We start from the raw sequence: 21,859 nt of genomic DNA, 5'->3' as shown, positions 1-21,859 counted from the left end.
CAGAATCTGAAGTAGGCCATTTGGCCCCTTGATCTAGCCTCAATGTACAATAGGACTATGGTTTAACCTTTCATCTCAGAGCCATTCTCCTGAAATAACTTGGATGGTGATGAATATAGTATTAAAATATGTGCTTTACCTGGGAAAGATAAGCAAGATAACAAAGGTGGAGGAGTCACCATATATAAAAGAGAGAATTTAAACATCAGGCTGCTTATAACAGGAGATGAATCGAGAGTTAGTGAAGATATCGGGGAGAGAATTGAAAGCTATAAGGATAAAGGAATAACATTGGGTGGATGTTATAGAACCCCTAACGCTAACAGTGATTTTAATAAACAACTCTATCACAATATTAGAAAAGCAAATTCTCAGGGTAATGTTATAGTAATGAGTGTTTTTAATTCCCTAATATTGAGAAGAGAATGGATTACAGGAAAGTGAATTCATTAAGTTATTGAATTGTTTTTTTAACTCAGTATGTTGATGCACTAACAAGAGGGGAGGTCTGTCTAGGTGTGTTATTCTGTAACAATCAGGATAGAATTCTGAGTAGGGAAGTTGTTGCACCTTCAGGAATAAACACTCGTAACATTGATAGTTTTGAAGTTTTTTGGGAGAGTATATCAGTAAAAAACAAAGTCATTGAATTGAATTTCAGAAAAGCAACATTTGTGCAGATATGACAAGGACTTCAGAAGGTAAACTGGAAGGAACCTGCTTGGCATCGAGTCAGCTGAGGAAGAATGGCATCAATTTGAAGAGGTGATATACACGATGCAGGAAGTGTTCATACCCAAGGTCAAGAGAAACGATAAAAACAATAGATCAGATAAATGGATGAATAAAGATATATGTTAAAAGTTATTGTAGAAAAGACAGCTGTATAAGGAATAGAGAAAAAATAGGAATGATATTAACTCCAGGGCATATGAAAATATGAGAGTCAAGAGGGAAATTCAGATTGCCAAAAGGAAGGTTGAGAAGGATATTGCTGATAATGCCAAGATTGACCCTAAGAGAGTTTTTCAATACTTTAGTAGTAAAAAAAATGTCAAGGAAGAAGTTAAGTCTATTAGGAATAATAGTAGGGTGATAAATTACACAGAGAAGGACATAGTGGATACTCTTGATATTTTGTTGGTATTCTCCTGCGAAAATGTTAACAATATGCCCATAAGTGTAGAGAAAAATAAGGTTGTTTTAAGTGACTAAGAGATCGTTGAAAGCAAGGTCCTGCTTCAGCTGAAAAGGCTGAAAGTTAATAAATTTCCAGGGCCAGACAATGTATATCCAAGGAAACTTAAAGATGTTTGTAATTATACATACAAACCCCTAACAAGTATTTTCAAAAGTCATTGAAAACAAGTGAAATCTCAAAGGACCAGAAATGGGCTAATGTTGTCCCGGTATATAAGAAGGGTGACTGCACTGACCCTGGTACCTACAGATCAATAAGCTTAATGTGTATCGTAGGTAAGATAATGGAAACATCAATAAAGAATGAGTTGGAAAAGCAGCTGATAAGAACAGGCATGTTAACAGAAAGCCAGCGCAGATTCAGACAGGTGAGATCATGTTTACTAATATGATGGAGTTCTATGAAGAGACAACTAAAATTTATGATAACAATAGAGTGGTTGATATCATTTACATGGACTTTCAGAAGGCATTTGACAAGGTACCCCACTAAAGATTAATAATCAAATTACAGGATGTAGAGATTCAGAGCAAGATGTGCGAATGAGTGCAGAATTGGCTCAAAAAAAAAACCAAAACAACAAGTTATGGTAACAGGAGCTTTTTCACATCTAGAAGATAGTAAAAGTGGGGCTCCACAGGGATCAGTTTTGGGGTCTCTGCTGTTTTTAATTTACATTAATGATTTGCATAAGCACAACAAATAAACTAGCAAAGTTTGCCAATGACACAAAGTTAGGGGGATGGGCCAGTAACACTCAGGCAGCAGAATCAATAGTTGGATCTGAACAAAATCCAGATGCAGTCAAGTAAATGGCAGATGAAGTTTAACATAAGTAAACATATAGGAAGTAGAAATATTAGATACAAATGTACAATGTAGGGGTCTTGAGTTATAAAGTGCACTCTATGAGAAGATTTGGGCGTCCAGGTAGACTCTTCACTATCAACATCTAGGCAATGCACAGAAGTGATTAGGAAGTCTAATAGAATGTTAAAAAACATAGAAACATAGAAGACCTACAGCACAATACAGGTTCTTTGGTCCACAATGCTGTGCCAAACATGTTGGGCTATATAATGCACCCAGTGGAGTTCGGGTCAAGAGAAGTTTCCCTTAAGCTCTTTAACGTGCTTGTGAGGACACACCTTGAATACCGTGTACAATTTTGGTATCCATATTTTGTGTGGGAGGTGAATGCACTGGAGAAAGTTCAGAGAAGGACAACTAGATTAATTCCAGGTCTGCAGTGTATGAGCTATGAAGAAAGATTGAAAGAATTAAATCCTTTTAATCTAAAAGACACAGAATGAGAGGAGACATGATAGAAGTGTTCAAAATCATTAAGGGTATAAGCAATGTGGATGCCAGCTGCTACTTCAGAATTAATCCATCAACGAGGACATGGGGGCCACGGGTGGAGACTGGTTAAAGGGAGATTTCAGACTAACATCAGGAAGCATTTCTTTACACAGTGAGTTGTGGACAGATGGAACAAACTACCTAATTTTGTAGTTGAGAGTAATACTTTAGAGACTTTCAAGTCTAAACTCAATAGTTATTTCAACACACTCTGTGAACAGGAATTTGGCAAGCTTTGTTAGACCAAATTACCAGTTCTTGTCAACCACTTTCTAAATTTCTAATGTTCTAACTTCCTAACTTATCATTTCCATAATGTTTGAAAATTGTTCCAACACCCATCTTGAATGCACTTAACATCTGAATCTCCATGGATCTCTCGGGCAGAAAATTCAGATTTCAAATTCAATTATTTATCACATGTGCAATGAAACCTGGTATGTTCAGCACTGCAACTCACACAAAATGCTGGTGGAACGCAGCAGGCCAGGCAGCATCTATAGGGAGAAGCACAGTGGCCTCACAGGACTCCTGACGAAGGGTCGACAATGTGTCTTCCTATAGATGCTGCCTGGCCTGCTGCGTTCCACCAGCATTTTGTGTGTGTTGCTTGAATTTCCAGCATCTGCAGATTTCCTCGTGTTTGCGATGTTCAGCACAGCATTGTGAGCCAAAGGGCCTGTATTGTGCTGTAGGTTTTCTATGTTCCTAATATGAGAGGGCATAATGGTAAGGTGTTTGGAGGAATATGTAGGATAGGGTGTAGTTTGTAGTGATGAGTGTGCAGAACATGCCTCCAGGGATGGCAGTTGAGGCATATACATTGGTGATACTTAAGAGACTCTTAGATACATGGATGAAAGAAAAATGAAGGGCAATGTGGGAGGGGTTAAATTGATCTTAAAGTAGGTTAAAAGTTTGGCACCGCATTGTGGTCTGAAGGGCCTGGACTATGTTATATGTTCAACTCATGTTCTCGATATTTATTCATTATCTACTTGATATTATTTAGGTTTTTTTTCTTTTGTATTTGCATAGTTTGTTGCCTTTTGCATATTGGTTGTCTGTCCACCTTTACTGTATGTGGTTTTTCATTGATTCTATAGTGTGTGCTTCTTTGTATTTCCTGTGAATGCCTGCAAGAAAATGAATCTCAGGATTGTATATGGTGACATATACTGTATGTACCTTGATAATAAATTCACTTTGAACTGTGTTCTATATCCCATGCTCTAAGTTCTAGGATGGGGTGAATATCCTATGGAATCTGACTCCCCTCTTACCTCCACAATTCATGATCTTCCGGACGGATGTTGTGGACAAGATATTTCGGCTCCTCAAGAAGTCAGCGATCTGCCCTCCGATTGGAACGACGATTGTCATCACCATGTGCGGTACAGCTGACAGCATTCCCACCTTCCAGGAAAACCATCCAAAATACTTTTAGAGGCATTGAAGAATCATGTATTCAACATGCTTGCACACGTCAACTTTATAAAGATGCCTACATTGTTAATGGCAACAGTTAGGCAAACTGTTGTATAATTCCTCACATCTTTAAAAGTTCAATTGTCATTCTACCACACATCGGTATACAGTTAAATGAAACAGCATTTCTCCAGGGCCAAGGCTCAAAGCACTGCACAGTCACACAAAACACGTATACCTACAATAGCACCTACAGTCACACAGAACACGTATACCTACAATAGCACCTACAGTCACACAGAACACGTATACCTACAATAGTACCTACAGTCACAAAAAATCTCATCAGTCCTGTGTTTTAATTGAATCAGGGAAATTCTCAGTTCATCTTATCTATCACAGAACCTATTGATTTCAATATTATCTGATTTCAAGGGTCAAACTATGAGGTATTGCCTGAAATTCCCTGTAACTCAGAGGGGACATCTGATCAAACGGTACTGAAGATCAATGGAATTGTTTCTAGAACTTGGGTGCTGTTAGCAAACATACACACAGTTCTGCAGGAACTCAGCAGGTCAGGCAGCTTTGACAGATGGGGATAAACAGTCGGCACTTGGGAGACTTTTCATCAGGAGTGAATGAAGATGTCCATCCTGGACATTCTCTTTTCTCCATTCTCCCATTGGGTAGGACATTCAAAAACCTGAAAACAGCACCACCAGGCTCAAAAACAGCTTCCATCCCACTGTTATAGACCCACACCACCAGGTTCAGAAACAGTTATTGCCTTCAATGATCAGGCTCTTGAGCCAAAGGAGATAACTTCACTTATCCCATCACTGATCCGTTCCCACAACCTATGAACTCTCTCTTAAGGACTCTTCATCTCATGTTCTCGATATTTATTGCTTATTATTATTACTATTTTCTTTTTGTATTTTCAGTTTCTTTTTGCCCACTGATTGAATGCTCAAGTTAGTGTGGTTTTCATTGATTCTATTATGATTATTATTCTATTATGCCTACAAGAAAATGAATCTCAGGGTTATACATGGTAATAAATTTACTTTGAACTTTGATTGAACTCTTGTACAATGCAATGATCTCTGGATCTCACTATCTCCAGCTTGCAGCTTATTGTCTGCCTGTACTACACTTTCTGTGGAGTTGTTACACTTTATTCTACATTCTGTTACTGTTTTACATTGTTCTACCTCAACGATCTGACCTGGATGAACAGCACGCAAGACAAATTTTCACCATCTCAGCACATCTGACAATAATGTCCATTATTGCATTAACCATGCAAAACAAAGATTTTCACATACCCTGGTACATGTGACTATAATAATAAAGTCCCTGCTGAATTCACTCACACCACTCTTTTAGAAAGTGTATGGCAGATCACACAACTTGATACAGAGAAATTCTACTCCTGCTTCTCCATTGTTTATTGCTTAATCCCCCTGACTGCGTCTTTGCATCTCACTCTCTTGCTCCGGAAAAGCTTCTCCTCACGTAATCCGGCAAAACCCTTCGTGACTATTGAAGAGTTCTCTCTTTATAATTCTCCACCCATTAAAGGAAACAACTTCAATCATTTTAAAGACAGCTCTCCAATAAAGGCCAGAATGCTCCTTTAAAAGACCATAAGACATAGGAGCAGAATTAGGCCATTCAGCCCATCAAGTCTGCTCTGCCATTCCATCATAGCCAATTTATTATTCCTCTCAACCCCATTCCTCTGTCTTCTCCCCGTAATCTTTGACACCCTGACTAGTCAAGGCCGTAATCAAGGACAGGTTTAAGGTGCTGGGGAGTAGGTACAGAGGAAATGTCAAGGGTAAGTTTTTCATTCAGTGAATGGTGAGTGTGTGGAATGGGCTGCCAGTAACGGTGGTGGAGGCGGATAAGATAGGGTCTTTTAAGAGGCTTTTGGATAGGTACATGGAGCTTAGTAAAATAGAGGGCTATGGGTAAGCCTAGTGATTTCTACGGTAGGGACATGTTCAGCACAACTTTGTGGGCCGAAGGGCCTGTATTGTGCTGTAGATTTTCTATGTTTCTATGTTTTTATGCATCATCCTCCACTTTAAATAGACCCAATGACTTGGCAATGAATTTCACAGATTCATTGTCCCCTGCCTAAAAACTCCTCATCTGCTCTAAATGGATGCTCCTCTATTTGGAGACTGTGCCCTCTGGTCATAGACGCTCTCACGATAGAAAACATATTCTTTATCTTGGCCTTTCAATATTTGACAGGTTTCAATCAGATTCTCCCCTCATTCTTCTAAACTCCAGCTAGTGCAGGCTCAGAGGCATCAAACACACCTCGAGCATTAACAATGTTCTTGTGAACCTCCTCAGGAACTTCGCGAAGCCAGAACATCCCCTCTGAGATGAGAGGCCTAAGACTGCTCACAATACTCCTCATGTGGTCTGACTAATGCCTTACAAACGACCCAGCAAGAATACTCTCTTTCCTTTCCTCCCCTCTATTCACTCACGCAGCCCCCGCATTAATTCATTAACTAGCTGCCAGGCGACATATCTCATCGTATTATCCCTCTCCATGATTGATATTTCGTTGTCTATCGTTTATTGTTATGCTGGCTGGTTAAGGCTGCTCCTTCCATAGTCTTGGGCTTTCTGTTTAATTACATCTCTCACAGTTATCCTGTCATGTGTGTGATAATATTATTGCTTGGAACTGCACCAGCCCAGCGTGACGGGAAGTGAGAATAATGAAGGGTTTTTAATGAAACAGATTTCTGTGGTGTTATTGGATCCTCTTCCGATCAGATAGCAGGTGAGTTCAATGCTTTTATTAATTTAACTTCACCTGTCATTGAATATAATATTCCAGATGAATCTTTGGCCAGAATTCTAACCCACTCTTTCTGTTCACAGAGAAGCACCAGCTTACCCATCAGCAAGGGCATATGTCCAGAAAGGTGCTGGAAAAGGGCTGGTGACACTGCGAAGAAACCCACCCTCCCCCTCCCCACACCAGGACCACCAGACTGAAAAACCATTTCTTCCCCCAAGCAGTAAGGCAGGTCAACATCTCGACCCACTAACCCACCACTGCTTTATTAATTCCTGTCAGTCACCTTTACACCCTAGCACCACTTTATGGACATATAGTCAATCTATGTATGTAAACTATCCAATGTATTTATGTTTATTGTTTTTTCAGTTATTGTGTTCTCTATCTTTTGTGATTTGTATACTGCATCAGATCCAGAGTAACAATTAATTTGTTAATTGAAGTGTGGAGGAGGGAGTGGGTAGGGAGAGGGAAAGGAGGGGGAAGAGGGGGAGGGTGGAGGGACAGGGGAGAAGGGAAGGGAAAGGAAGGGGGAAGGAGAGGGAGAGGGGGAAAGATGGGGAGACAGAAATGGACCTACAGATAAAGACAGTATGAGTGAGTGAGAGAGAAATAGGGTTACAGAAAGAGACAAAGAAAGAAATGGAGGAAGAGAAAAACAATAACGAGGGAAGATATGGAGAAAAGAAGTGAGACAGTGATAGAAAGAGCAGAACAGAAATTAAAAGAGAGAAGAGATTATGAGAAATGAGAGTTTTGGCTGTAAATGTTCGAAGTGTTCTGAAGTAGGAGAAGGCATGACAGAAATACAGATTCCAAAAGGTAGACATCCTGATAGATGGAACTTCATTGCCCCAGTAGGGATCGTTATTGCTGAGTGTCAACAGGTTGACCCCTTTGACTCTGAATAAAACTCTCAAAGTCCATGTTTTAGTCTTCGCTGTGTGTCCCTGGGACCAGGGATGATGGTGTCAGACCAAGCAGTGTGATCCAGGCAACATGTGAGACCCTGCCACCAGATGCCTGTTTGCAGCCACCCAGAGAGGGACATCAGAGTCGGTGCCAGAGGGGTATGGAGCAATATCCATATCGGTGCCATTGGTGCTGCTCTCCAGTGTTTGCTCGGCAGAGACAAGCTGTATTGTTTTTGACTGCAGATTACTGCAACATTCATGGACTCAGGGACTTGGGCTATATACTTATTTTTGTGTGACTGTAATTTACTGCTATCTAACAGTATGTATCTTGTTCTGTTGATATTGTGTTTTCACCTTGGCCCCAGAGTAACACATTTTTGTTTGGCTGTATTCATGGGTATTTATATATGGTTGAATGACAATTAAATTTGAACTTGATCAGGAAGGAGGTACAGGAGCCTCAGGACTCATTTTCAAGGACTCTCCATCTCATGTTCTAGATATCGATTGCTTATATATTTATTATTATTATTTTGTTTTTTTAATCTCTTTTGTATTTGCAGTTTGTTGCCTTTTGCACACTAGTTGTTTGCCTGTCTTGCTTTGTGCAGTTTTCCATTGATTATATTGTGTTTCTTTTATTGCTGTCAATACCTACAAGAAAATCAACCTCAAGGCTCTATATGGTGATGTGTACTTTGATAATAAGTTTAGTTTGAACTTTGAGACCATATACCACAGAGTAAATCCAAAGGAGGGAGAGTGGGGGATTTTTGTTAGCTTACCTTGCTGATGGGAAAACCGAAGACTTCCTCAAAGTAGGCAGGCTGGCTGATAAGCAATAAGTAGAAGGTCCAACTGCGGCAGAAATTGGCCACGATGATAGCATACACTGGCATGGAGGTGAAGAACTTCAGCCATGGTGTCCTGAACTTCTGTGTGGAGGTCAGACACAGGTACCATCGTCATAACCTTTTGGGAATCCTGCACAAGAACTACCAACTCCCTTTGCACTGCTGACTTTTGAACTTTCTCCCCGTTTAGAAAATTACACCTTTATTTCTTTCTACTGTAGTGCATGACCGTAGCTTTCCCCACACTATTTTCCATCTGCCATTCTGTGTCCATTCTCCCAATCTGTCCCAGTCCTTCTGCAGACTCCCTGCTTCCTCAGCACTACCTGCCCCTCCACAAAGTCATCAATTCCGACATCCCAATCATTGACATATAACACTGACCCCGTGGGACTCTACTAGAAAAAGACAGCCAACCAGAAAAGGCCCCCTTTATTCCCACCCTTTCCCTCTTGCCAATCAGCCAGTCTTCTATCCATGGCAGTGGATAGAAGTCCTGGAACATCTGGACAGCAGGGAGGCATACATCATGATGCTCTTCATGCCCAGCATTCAATACTATTATCCCCTCAAAATTTATTAATAAGCTTCAAGATTTCAGCCTCAATGCCCCCTTGTGCAATTGGATCCTGGATTACCCCAGTAAGTTTGGATTGGAAACATCATCTCCTCTACAATCTCCATCAGCACAGGTGCACGGGGGGGATGAGAGGTGGAGAGTTCAGCAACTTTAATTTCCTTGGTGTTATCTTTTCAGAGGATCTGTTCTGGGTCCAGCACGCAAGTGTCATTACAAAGAAAGCATGATAGCACCTCTACCTTCTGAGTAGTTTGCAAAGATTCAGCATGTCATCTAAAATTTTGACAAGCCTCTGTAGATGTGTGGTGGAGAGTATAGCGGCTGGTTGTATCATGGCCTGGTATGGAAACTCCAATGCCATTGTACAGAAAAGCCTACAAAAAGTAGAGCATATGGCCCAGTCCATCACTGGTAAAGCCTTCCCCACCATTCAGCATGTCGATATGGAGCAATGCCACAGGAAATCAATATCCATCATCCAGGCCATGCTCTCTTCTTACTGCAGCCATCAGGAAAAAGGCACTGAAGACTCAAGACCTGCAGCCCCAAGTTCAGGAACAGTTATTACCCCTCAACCATCAGCCTCTTGAACCGGAGGGGGTAACTGGACTCACCCCATCACTGAACTATTCTCACTGGAGTGAACTCACTTTCAAGGACTCTTCATTACATGTTTTTGACATTTATTGCTTATTTATTATTTTATTATTATTGTTATTTATTTTTGTTGTTTATTTTTCACATTGGTTGCCGTTTGTCCTGTTGGGTGTGGTCTTTCACTGATTCTATTGTGTTTCTTGAATGCCCACAAGAAAAGAAATTTCAGGGTTGTATATGGTGACACATATGTACATACTTTGATAATAAATTTACTTTGAACTTTGAAATGGGAGCAAACTCAGAAATAGGAGGTTGAACGGGATTTGGGAGTCCTTGTGCGTGATTCTGAAAAGGTTAACTTGCAAGCTGAGTCAGTGGTGAGGAGGGCAAATGCAATGTTAGCATTCATTTCAAGGAGATTAGAATACAAAAGCAAAGATGTAATGCTAAGGCTTTCTAAGGCACTGGTGAGGCCTCACCTGGAGTATTGCCAACAGTTTTGGATCCCTTATCTAAGAAAAGATGTTCTGGCACTGGAGAGGGTCCAGAGGAGGTTCACGAGAATGATCCCAGTAATGAAAGTTTTAACGTACGAGGTGCGTTTGATGGCTCTGAGTCTGTACTTGCTGGAGTTTAGAAGAATGAGCAGTGACACTGAAATCTACTGAATATATAGAGTGGATGTGAAGCGGATACTTCCTATAGCAGGGGAATCTAGGATCAGAGGGCACAGGCTTAGAATACAAGGTTGTCCCTTTAGAATAGAGTTGAGGAGGAATTTCTTTAGCCAAAGTGTGATGAATCTATGGAATTGTTGCCCCAGATGACTGTGGAGGCCAAGTCATTAGGTGTATTTAAAGCAGAGGTTGATAGGTTCTTGATTAGTCAGGATATCAAAGGTTACAGGGAGAAGACATGAAAAACGGGGTTGAGAAGGATAATAAATCGGCCAGTATGGAATAGAAGAGCAGACTCAATGGGCCAAATGGCCTAACTTTACTCCTATGTCTTTTTCCTCTCGTGTAACCAGTGGCACTGCAGGTAGAATCTCTGTATCAAAGCTCCAGAGGCCAAGTTTCGATGCTGACCTCTGATGCTGTCTAAGTGGAGTCTGCATGCTCTCCCTATACCACTTGAATTCCTCTTGGCTGCTCTACTTTCCACCCAGGTCCCAAAATGGATGCCTTGGGAGGTCAGTTTGCTTACAATTGCAGAATGCGAATGATCGGACTGTGCTGGTTACTAGCATGGATTTGATGGGCCAAATAACCTCTTTCTCTGTGATTGGAAAATATGAGAGTCAGCTCATGACCCCTCAACTATTCACCATGGGTCTGACCTCCGTATTCTCACCTCTCTGGGAAAAGAGCGTTCTCTGAACTCTTCAGCAACACAAATTTAACAGGTCAGACAGTATCTGGGAAATGGATAGTCAATGTGTTGGGTCCAGAACCTTCATCAGAACTGGGAAAAAGGAGGGAAGATATCCAGTGTAAAAAATGTGGAGGGAAAGCCGTGGAGAAGGAGCTAGAGAAGATAGGGGAATCCAGTAGAAGGGGGAACGATGGACCAGTAAGGGAGCAGGAGAATGGGAATGAAGTGAGAAGCCTGCGGGGGGTGGGGGTTGATAGGTGGATGTGACAAAGTCTTCTTCTTCTTCTTGTCCGTCCCGTAGGATGATGATGGTTCCTTTCAGTCAGTTAGTGGGGTTTGATGTACCCCCTCCTCAGAGAGGAACAGCATGTGCGTGAATGGATTTTAGGTGAGTTGAGGGTAACACAGGTCCAGACCCACCCTCTCGACATCCCCTCCCGGATCCAGCAGCATGGTGGGGTCCAAGACAATGTGACAAAGTATGTGTTACTCACTCTATACCCCTCCCATGTACCTTTCAAAACTTCACTGAAATGTTTCATTTGACCCCACTCCCACTGGTAGCCCATTGCACACTCTCTGAGTGAAGATGTTCACCCTCAATTTCTCCTTAAATATTTCACCTTTCACCCTCAACCCATGACCTCAAGTTCTAGTCACACCAAACATCAGTGGAAAAAGCCTGCTTGCACTTACCCTATCTATACCCCTCATAATTTTATAAACCTCTAACAAATCTCCCCTCGTTCCCCTGCACTCCAGGGAATAAAGTCCTAATTTATGCAGTCTTTCCTTATAACTCAGGTCCTCAAGTCCCAGCAACATCCTCGTAAAATTTCCCTGTACTCTTTCAATCTTATTGGCATCTTTCCTGCAGCTAGGTGCTTGCTGCAGTCTGACCTGGTTGGTATTGATGAGAGACGCCCTCTCCCCAATACTGGACTCAATATATGTCCTCTCTTCGCTGGTTATAGTCGGATGCTTTGCTGGACTCTGGTAGGCGAGGAGCAGCCAAAATACGTACCAGATCATCCCAAACATACCTGGGAAATGGGAAAAGAAGATAAAACTGGTTTATTAACGTCACATGTTAGTGTGAAGAATTTTGTCCTGCCTACCATCCACACAGATCATTTCATAAAAGTGCACTGAGTTAGTACAAGGGTAACAGCTCCAATGAAGTGATACAAGTGAATGACATTGTAATTATCTGGAGAAAACAAATAGTTTCGATATCCTACAATTTTACTTATAAGCAAGAAGTTACCAACTGTCACTTCAAAACTTGCTCACACAGCAACTCCTGTCGAGTGGCTGAATCTGATGGGAGAGGGGCGAAGAGGGACCGTCCAGAGTGGGTGACACCTTTGATTATGTTGGCTGCTTTACAGGAAGAGAGAAGTGTAGACCGATCCCTTGGAGGGGAAGCTGGTTGCCGAGATGTGCTGAGCTGTGTCCGCGACTCTCTGCGGTTTCTCGTGGTCACGTGCAGAGCTGTTGCCATTCCAAGCCATGATGTATCCAGACAGAATGCTTTCTATAGTGTACGAACAAGAACTGGTGAGGGTCGAAGGCAATGTGCCAAATTCCCTCAGCTTTCTGAGGAAGTAGAGTCACTGCTGAGCTTTCTGGGCCATAACGTTAGTACAGTTCTTCAGAAGTTGGCGGTTTTACAAACTATATAAACTACTGCATTTTTTCTGGTGAAGTTATTATTGAGGAGGGGGTTTCGGGCTTTAGACCCAGTGAGGGACTGACTTTTTATTTCCATCAGAACAGTGGCTGACGAGAACGACAGCCCTTGGGGTTATATAAGAGTCTGAAATTGCTGGTGTGGGATGTTCCTGCTTAACCTTCCGCAGGGATCTCTGTTATCTCATAGGGAATGTTTCAACGGTGACAACCAGTCAACCTTACCGCATAGCTTTGACAATTGACAAGGCCCTGTCCCAGCTTCATGGCTGTCAGAGTGGGAAAATGACTTTGGCATGTACAAAATTCATTGTGGTTACCCATTCCAACAACACCCCACAAACCTATGACCTCCCCAAGGGTTTCTGATCCTGGGGGACACCATTGAAAGCATTTCCCTTCTAGGTCAAATAGGCAGACAGTGTTGGCCATGGTGGATCTGAAATATGGAAGAAAGTGTTGAAATTGTATGGGTCCAGTACGTTGGGATGGAGATGCCCATTCTGTGAGATTGTCGTTGCCATTTCCCCCCACCCACCCCACCCATCCACCTTGTGGACTCTGAACTGAACTGGGATCATCTAATCAGAGTGATTGAATGTGGACACAAGGAGCTTCAGGTAATGACCTGCTAAACCTGAGACCATTCTCAGACAAGTAGCCGTTTATTACACAAAGTGCCAAACCTACTGAAGAAGTGATCTGTAATTTCATTAGACTCAGTGTCTGGGTCACCTAGTTTGGCTTGTTAGAACCAGTAGAGTTGAAAGAAACAAAGACATGAGGGTGGGGGAGTAGAAACCATAGAACTATGTGGGTTGTAGCTCGGAACCAGAGCCAATAAAAAGGTGTTACGGGCCAACCAGGTGATGTGCATCCAGTGACACTGGAATACCACATCTGAACTGATGAACGAATATAAAAGTGGACACTTCATTTGTGCCATCAGCGATAACTCCAGAGAATCACATCACGAAGAAGAAGCCCCATGCCGGGCTGGGAGAAGAAAGGATCGATCATCTGGTCAATGGAGTTCCCCTGTTTCGGTGTTATAAATTGGAGAAGTAGTCTGAGTGAGCATTGGTACAGAGGGAACAGTAGAATTCATATTCTAAGTTATTGGCCCGGGGTCAACACAGTTCTGTTGTTGTGCAGAGACAATAAAGTGTGAGCTTCGATTAATTACAAATTGCGTAGAGAATTTCCTAAACTAGTTCCATTGACAAAAGGTCTACAACAGCAGATAGACAGGCAGATAGGAAAATAGGAAGATAGACTGGTATACTGTATATATATATATATATATTTATACACACACACACACACACATATAAATATAATAGATTGGTAAGGTAGGTAGATCGATAGTTGGAAAAATTAATTTCAAGGATAGTAATATGAATTTTCCCACTCTGCCAGCACTGTGCAGAGGTAACTGCTCTCAGCAACAAGGACTTAGACCCAAAGTCATAGAACACTACAGCACAGAAACAGGCCCTTCGGCCCATCTAGTGTGTGCCAAGCTATTGTTCTGGCTAGTTGCATTGACCTGCATAGAGCACTACAGAACAGAAATGGCCCTTTGGCCCATCTAGTCCATGCCTTCTGTCCAGTCCCATTGACCCACACTTCACCAAAACCCTCCATACCCCTCCCATCCATGTACCTATCCAAACTTCTCTTATCATTGAAATTGAACCCAAACACTCCAATCAATTTGAACTTCAGAACAAGCAGCCACTGGATTCTCCTGGGACTCACCGTAAACATAGAAGACAGAAGACCAGCCTTTGTATTGGACTAGCAACCCAGCCAGAGGCATTGCCACAACAGCCCCCGCATAGGAACCTGAAGAGAACACACAGGAGAGGATGAGAGCAAGGCCCAGCTCTGTGGAGAAATAACTGTAGTGTGTAATCAATAACCCAAACAGGATCTGTGGGAAATCACCATATCTCATGATCAGTTACCTCAACAGGATCGGTGATACAGGATCAATATGAAACCACCATACCTCATAACGGATTACCTAAACAGGATCTGTGGCAAAGCCACCGTAACACATGGCTCAATTGATTCCTGAAGTGGATGGACTGCGGGAAAGAGGAACTGTTGTCACCCCATCCATAAATTGGCTTTCTTTCCTAGCCTGGATAAAAAGATACACAGATAGATTGATAGAAAGATAAAGAGAGACAGATACAGACAAATAGGAAGGTAGAGAGAGAGAGAGAGAGAGAGATAGGGAGCTAGAAAGATAGATACAAATGTACTTCTTCCACTGCTTTCTGACCACTGCTCTGATAGAACAGAGTCACTAGTAATAAAGCACAGGTAACCCTATCCACGCCAACCATCTATTACCCCCATCACCGTACACCACTTCACACCATGTTTTATAATACTGTTTACATTGTAAACGCATGCTGATATTTATATATTTATGCACATTTTAATCAATATCCATAATTCTGAATTTATTTAACAGAATTCTTTACTCTTTATAATTGTTGACTGTTTCATATCACACACTGACCAACACACCACAGCAAGTTCCTGATACCTGTAAGTGTATATGGTGAACAAAGCTGATCGTTGATCCAGTATCCATTTGCACAAATCGCATTTACTGGCACTACTCACAGTCATCAAGTCATAGAACACTACAGCACAGAAATAGGCCCTTTGGTGCATCTAGTGCATGCCTTCTGTCCTTCTGTCCAGTCCCATTGACCCACACTTAGATCATAACCCTCCATACCCCTCCCATCCATGTACCTATTCAAACATCTCTTAAATGTTGAAATCAAACCCGCATCCAACACCTCTGCTGAAAGCTTGCTCCACACTCTCACCACCTTCTGAGCGAAGAAGATACCCCTCATGAAAAGGTTAATGTATAAGAAGTAGTTAATGGTTCTAGGCTTGTACTCCATATAAACCATAGAACAATGACAGCACGGAAACAGGCCATCTCGGCCCTTCTAGTCCGTGCCGAACACTTACTCTCACCTAGTCCCACTGACCTGCACTCAGCCCATAACCCTCCATTCCTTTCCTGTCCATTTACCTATCCAATTTTACTTTAAATGATAATATCGAACCTGCCTCTACCACTTCTACTGGAAGCTCATTCCACACAGCTATCACTCTCTGAGTAAAGAAGTTCCCCCTCGTGTTACCCCTAAACTCGCTGGAGTTTAGAATGATGAGGGGAGATCTCTGTGAAACCTATCGAATATTGAAAGGTGAGAAAATCTGCAGATGTTGGAAGTCCAAGCAAAACACACAAAATGCTGGAGGAACTCAGCAGGCCAGGCAGGGAAAAAGAGCACAGATGACATTTCGGGCCAAGGCCCGTCATCAGAACATCACAAAGAAATACTGAAAGGTCTAGATAGAGTGGATGTGGAAAGGATGTTTCCTGTAGTGGGGGAGTCTAGGACCAGAGGACACAGATAGAGTGGATGTGGAAAGGATGTTTCCTGTAGTGGGGGAGTCTAGGATGTCCTGCTCATCCCAGTTCTAAATGGACATCTCTATTCTGAAGCTGCGCTCTCAGTACCTGGACTCTCCCATTATATCGTAGGAAACATTCTCTCCACACCCACTCTATCCAGGCCTTTCAATATTCAATAGGTTTCAAGGAGGTCCCCCTTATTCTTCTGAACTCCAGTGGGTACAAACCCAGAGTCATCAAATTCTCCTCATACACTAACACTTTTATTCCTGGAATATCTCCAATAAATCTTCTTTTATCTCTGTGTGTGCTAAGGAAACCAGCCCTGTTCACACAGATCCCTACAGAAGTTATACTCTACATCCCTGCCAGTGAAAACGCATCCTTTCTCCTCACTAATGACATCACCAATCATTGTGCTCCTAGCATACAAAAAAATCACAAGGAATATTTGTCAAGAATCGTAGAGGAGGCTTGCCCCAAAAGCAGAGCAGTGGAGATGATTTAGTAGTGAATGATATTTTATTAATAAACTGCAAAAGAACAAGCCATGAGGGGTCACAAAACAAGAAAGAACAGAATCTTAACCCAACAAGCAACAAGATAACCAAAGTCCAGGAGTAACTAGTTGAGGCTGGTTGGTTCAATGAGTGAACAACGGTCTGTGGCTGAGAGCTGGGTTTAAATAGGCTGCAGGTGATGAGTTGGAAATGAGCGACAGGTGACCCTTGTTAGCTGGGTGGAGACTGGCCAGACTGCCCCTTCTGTGCAGTCTCACAATATTGATGTATAGTGGTACTTGAAGAATACAAGGCTGTAAATGTTGTTTAAAAACAAAGAGGTGGGATAAAATGAGTAAGTACAAGTCATGAAAGAGAGAATTGCAGAGCTCCACAGAGAGAGTTGGGGAGTTGCACATGGAGCATACAATAGAATACTACAGCACAATACAGGTGCTTCTGCCCGCACCATTATGCTGACCTATGAACTTAGTCCACAAACAAACTAACCCTTCCCTCCGCATAGCCATGGGACACCATGGTAGCACAACACCGTTACATGTCCAGGTGTTCCGGAGTTTGGAGTTTAATTCCACTACTGTCTGTAAGGAGCTCGTACATTCTCCCCATGGCCACATGCGTTTCCTCCGGGTGCTCCAGTTTCCTCCCAAAGTCCAAAAGTGTACAGGCTAGTAGTTTAATGAGTCATCACAAACTGTCCTGTGATTAGGCCAGCGTGAAGTGATGGGTTTCTGGGTGGTCTGCCTGTTGGGCTGGAAGGGCCTGTTCCATGCTGTATCTCTAAATGAAATACATAAATTATAGTAAACAGCCCTCTATTTTTTCATCCATGTAGCCATCTAAGAGTCTCTTAAATGCCCCTAATGTATCTACCTCTACCACTACCCCTAGCAGGGCATTACATTCACACACCACTCTGAGAAAGAACTTACATGGGCAGCTCCCCCCATACTTTCCTCCATTCACCTTAAAATTATGCCCCCTTGTATTATGCCTCTTATCAATCCCCCTTGTATTAGCCATTGGACACTGATAATTATGCCCCCATTTCTGCCCTAGGTAAAAGGCACTGCTGTCCACTCAATCTATGCATCAGCTTGTACATGTCTATCAGGTTAATCCCCCCCACCCCCATCTCCTTCGCTCCATAGAGAAAAACCCTTTTCTAATGGCTCCTAAGAGAAGGTCAAAGGTCAAGGCCTTTCAGTCCTGTACCATCATTCATTGACGTCTTGGCTGAACCTTCACCTTCAAACCAATTCCCTCCATTAGCACATATCCCTCCATGTCAGCCAGATCATAGCAGAGTCATCGCTGACACACGATGTGAAATTTGTTGTTTTGTGGCAGCAATACAGTGCAATACATAAAATATACTATAAATTACAAGAAGAAATATACAAAAAAATTAAGTAAGTGAAGCAAAAAGAAAACAAGAATAATGCAGTTGTGTTCATGGGTTCACTGTCTGTTGAGAAACCTGATGGCGGAGGGGAAGAAGCTGTTCCTAAAACATTCTGCACCTTCTCCTTCATGGTGGCAATGAGAGGGGTCATGTGGGGGTCCTTAATGCTGGATGCCGCCTTCCTGAGCTATCACCTTATGAAGATGCCTTCGATGCTGGGGAGGGTGGTGCCCATGCTGGAACTGACTGAGTTTACAACTTTCTGCAGTTGTTTCCAATCCTGTGCAGTGGCCCCTCCATACCAGACGGTGATGCAACCTGTGAGAATTCTCTCCATGGTACATCTGTAGAAACCTGCGAGAGTCTTTGGCGACATAGCACCGCTCCTCAAACTCCCAATGACATATAGCCGCTGTCATGTCTTCTTCGGATTTGCACCAATATGTTGGGCCCAGGGGAGATCTTCAGAGATGTTGACACCCAGGAACTTGAAACAGGCGCAGGAGGGATTTGTTTCAACTCAGGTGTACAACAGATAGGACAAAGTTCTCTCAGCATTGTGAAAGAAAACATTAAACCTTTAAATTTCATCTCTCTGTAACATCATAGGAGTCTCATTGTTGACTGCTGATTAAATTGGAACTCACCCTTTGTTAGATGTGCAATGGTTGTATTAAAAGCTTCCATTTTGGAGCAATATTAATAAGTCTCCATAGCAACAGGCAGCCCTACCATCAGATACCGTTTACCAGGCAAACATTTACCTCATGTCTGCCAGTCGAAAACAGGGTGGAAATGAAGAGTGCCGCTATGTTCTGTTGTCAGAAATTGCTGCAGAGAATTGGCTGTGGTGATAGCATCAAAGTTCAAAGTAAATTTGTTATCTAAGAACATATGCATATTTCACCCTATACAACCACGAGATTCATTTTTGTGGGCATTCATAGTAAGTGCAAAGAAATAACAAAACACAAGCGAAATAATAAATAAATAAATAAATAAATAAATAAATAAATATTGAGATCATGAGATGAAGAGTCCTTGAAAGTGAGTCCGTAGGTTGTGGGAACAGTTCAGTGTTGGGGTGAGTGAAGTTAGCCTATTTTACTGCAGGAGCCTGATGATTGAGTTGTAATAACTGCTCCTGAACCTGGTGTGAGTCCTGAGGCTCCTGTACCTCCTTCCTGATGGCAGCAGTGAGAAGAGAGCATGTCCTGCATGGTGGGGATTCCTGATGATGGATGCTGCTTTCTTGTGACAGTGCTCCATGTAAGTGTGCTCCATTCAAGGGATAGCTCCACACCAGGCCATGATGCAACCCGTCAATATACTCTCCACTGTACATCTATAGAAGGTTATGAAAGTTTTAGATGATGTGCCAAACCTTCGCAAACTTCTGATAAAGTAGAGGTGCTACAGTGTTTTCTTCAGATTGGCACTTCGTTGTAACACCATTATTTGTTGTAACAGCATTGTTATCTGGCTGGTTATTTCCTGGTGGTTTGTAGCCCCAGCAATTGTTTCCCAGAGATTTTGTGCCATGGAGTGCAGACTGTCCGAGTCCCTTAACCTACTCAAGTGAGCAGTAGGTGGTGCTGCAGTTTGGCTTACAAAGCACCAAGCATGTCAGTGTGGGTCTTTCTCCATCATCTTCCCGTTGGAGGAGACACAGTAGGAGGAAATGCCTCTAGCACTTGTGCCTTCACCACCACTGATCAGAGCATGTCCAGGCACCCACTCTCATATATGGAAATAAAATATAACACACACTTTGGATGTGTACATCTGCTCGTCTAATCGGCCAATCATGTGGCAGCAACTCAATGCATAAAAGCTGCAGACGTGGTCAAGAGGTTCAGTTATTGTTTAGACCAAACATCAGGTTGGGAAAGAAATGAGGTTGACAGTGGAATGGTTATTGGTGCCAGACAGGGTGATTTGAGTTTCACAGAAATTGCTAATCTCCTGGGAATTTCACACACAACAGTCTCTAAAGTTTACAGAGATTGGTGCGATAAACAAAAAGTGAGCGGCAGATCTGTGGGTGGAAACACCTTATTAATGAGGAAGGTCAGAGAAAGATAATCAGACAGGTTCAAGCAACAGTAACTCAAGTAACCATGTGTTACAACAGCGGTGTGAAGAAGATCATCTCTGAAGCCAAAACACATCAAAACTTGATGTGGATGGGGTCTAGCAGCAGATAAGCAGGAACATACACTCAATGGCCACTTTACCAGGTAGAGGAGGTTCATAGTAAGGTGGACACTAAGTGTAGCTGGGGAAGGAATGTGGTGAATTAGAAATTCAGCAGAACTGGAGAATAAGGAATAAATTGAGCAAGGAAAAGGCTGGATTATTGGATAAAGAAAGACCTTTTCTCGGTGACCTTTCTCAACACCACACCTCCACTCCTCCTGCATTAACCAGTGCCTGAGCAGCTTGACTTTGGAACCGAGACTCCCATCTGCAGTAAATTCTCAGAGTCTCTTGGTTCACTTTCCCCTCGATCAACACTGGGAACCAACACCACAGTGTCCAAAACCTGAAAGAGTTTTCCAGAGCAACGCACGCAAAATGCTGGAGGAACTCAGCAGGTCAGGCAGCATCCATGCAGGATGAGACCCTTCATCAGGACCGGAAAGGAAGGGGGAAGATGCTGGAAGCAGTACAAGCTGGATGATTCCTTCTAGCTTGTCTTCCTTCCCCTCCTCTCACCTTCTTATTCCAGTATCCTCCCCCTTCCTTTCTGGTCCTGCTGAAGTCTCAGCCCAAAATTCTTTATTATTTATTCTCCTTCATAGATCAGATTACATCTGTTCCTGCCTTCTACCTTTTCCGCCTATCACTTACCTGGTCTGCCCTATCATGTTCCTCCCCCTCCTCCCACCACCTTATTCTAGCTTCTTCCCCTTTCCTTTCCATTCCTGATGACGGGTCCCGGCCCGAGGCATCGACTGTTTACTCCCCTCTATGGATGCTGCCTGACCTGCTGAGTTCCTCCAGCGTTTTGTGTGTGTTCCTCTGGATCTTCAGCATCTGCAGAATCTCTTGTGTTTTCGGACTCTGATGTCCAGCTGCTAAGCCCATCACTGCCCGGGGAGGAACGAAGGAAGGAGACACTGACCACAGAAAGAGATGGTGGCCAGCCGGCTTCTCTCCAAAGGTGGGGCCCACATGCTCCACAGTCCATGGCATGCTGGGTAGGTGACTCCCTGTAAAAACAGCAACAAACATTCAGATCCAATGCAATCAAAACAAGCAATACCGGGGCAGTTGCACGCCGCCCCTGACCCGAATGTACCCTTGGCAAAGAAGTTACAAACATCAGCAGACTCGAGAGAAAAAAGCTGCAGAGGGTTCTAAACTCAGCCAGCTCCACCATGGGGGCTAGTCTCCCCAGCATCATATTTCCCAAAGGCAATGCATCAAGAAGGCAGCATCCATCATCAAGCACCCCGCCACCCAGGAAGTGCCCTCTTCTCGTTCCTACCGTCACAGGAGAGGTACAGGAACCTGAGGACACACCCTCAATGATTCAGCAACAGCTTCTTCCTTTTTGCTATCCAGTTTCTGAATGGGCAATGAATCCATAGCACTAACTCACTACTGTACTTTTTTCCTCTCTT

General features: G+C 42.8%; 1 protein-coding gene across 1 annotated transcript in view; it reads right to left on the bottom strand.

Moving 5' to 3' along the window:
* slc17a8 (solute carrier family 17 member 8) overlaps positions 1 to 21,859 on the bottom strand; it is a 107,618-nt gene that overhangs the window by 16,074 nt on the left and 69,685 nt on the right. Inside the window, exons 7-11 of the mRNA XM_059978546.1 lie at positions 21,358 to 21,445; positions 14,606 to 14,692; positions 12,053 to 12,195; positions 8,530 to 8,679; positions 3,847 to 3,979 (exon numbers count right to left, since the gene is read on the bottom strand). Coding sequence (XP_059834529.1) covers positions 3,847 to 3,979; positions 8,530 to 8,679; positions 12,053 to 12,195; positions 14,606 to 14,692; positions 21,358 to 21,445 — 601 coding nt within the window. The remainder of the gene's footprint in view (positions 1 to 3,846; positions 3,980 to 8,529; positions 8,680 to 12,052; positions 12,196 to 14,605; positions 14,693 to 21,357; positions 21,446 to 21,859) is intronic.

This window comes from Hypanus sabinus, chromosome 8 (genome assembly GCF_030144855.1).
Source record: "Hypanus sabinus isolate sHypSab1 chromosome 8, sHypSab1.hap1, whole genome shotgun sequence".
NCBI classification, from domain to species: Eukaryota; Metazoa; Chordata; class Chondrichthyes; order Myliobatiformes; family Dasyatidae; genus Hypanus; species Hypanus sabinus.
Note: the sequence above shows the minus strand (reverse complement) of the source record. Positions and strands in the feature narration are given on the sequence as shown.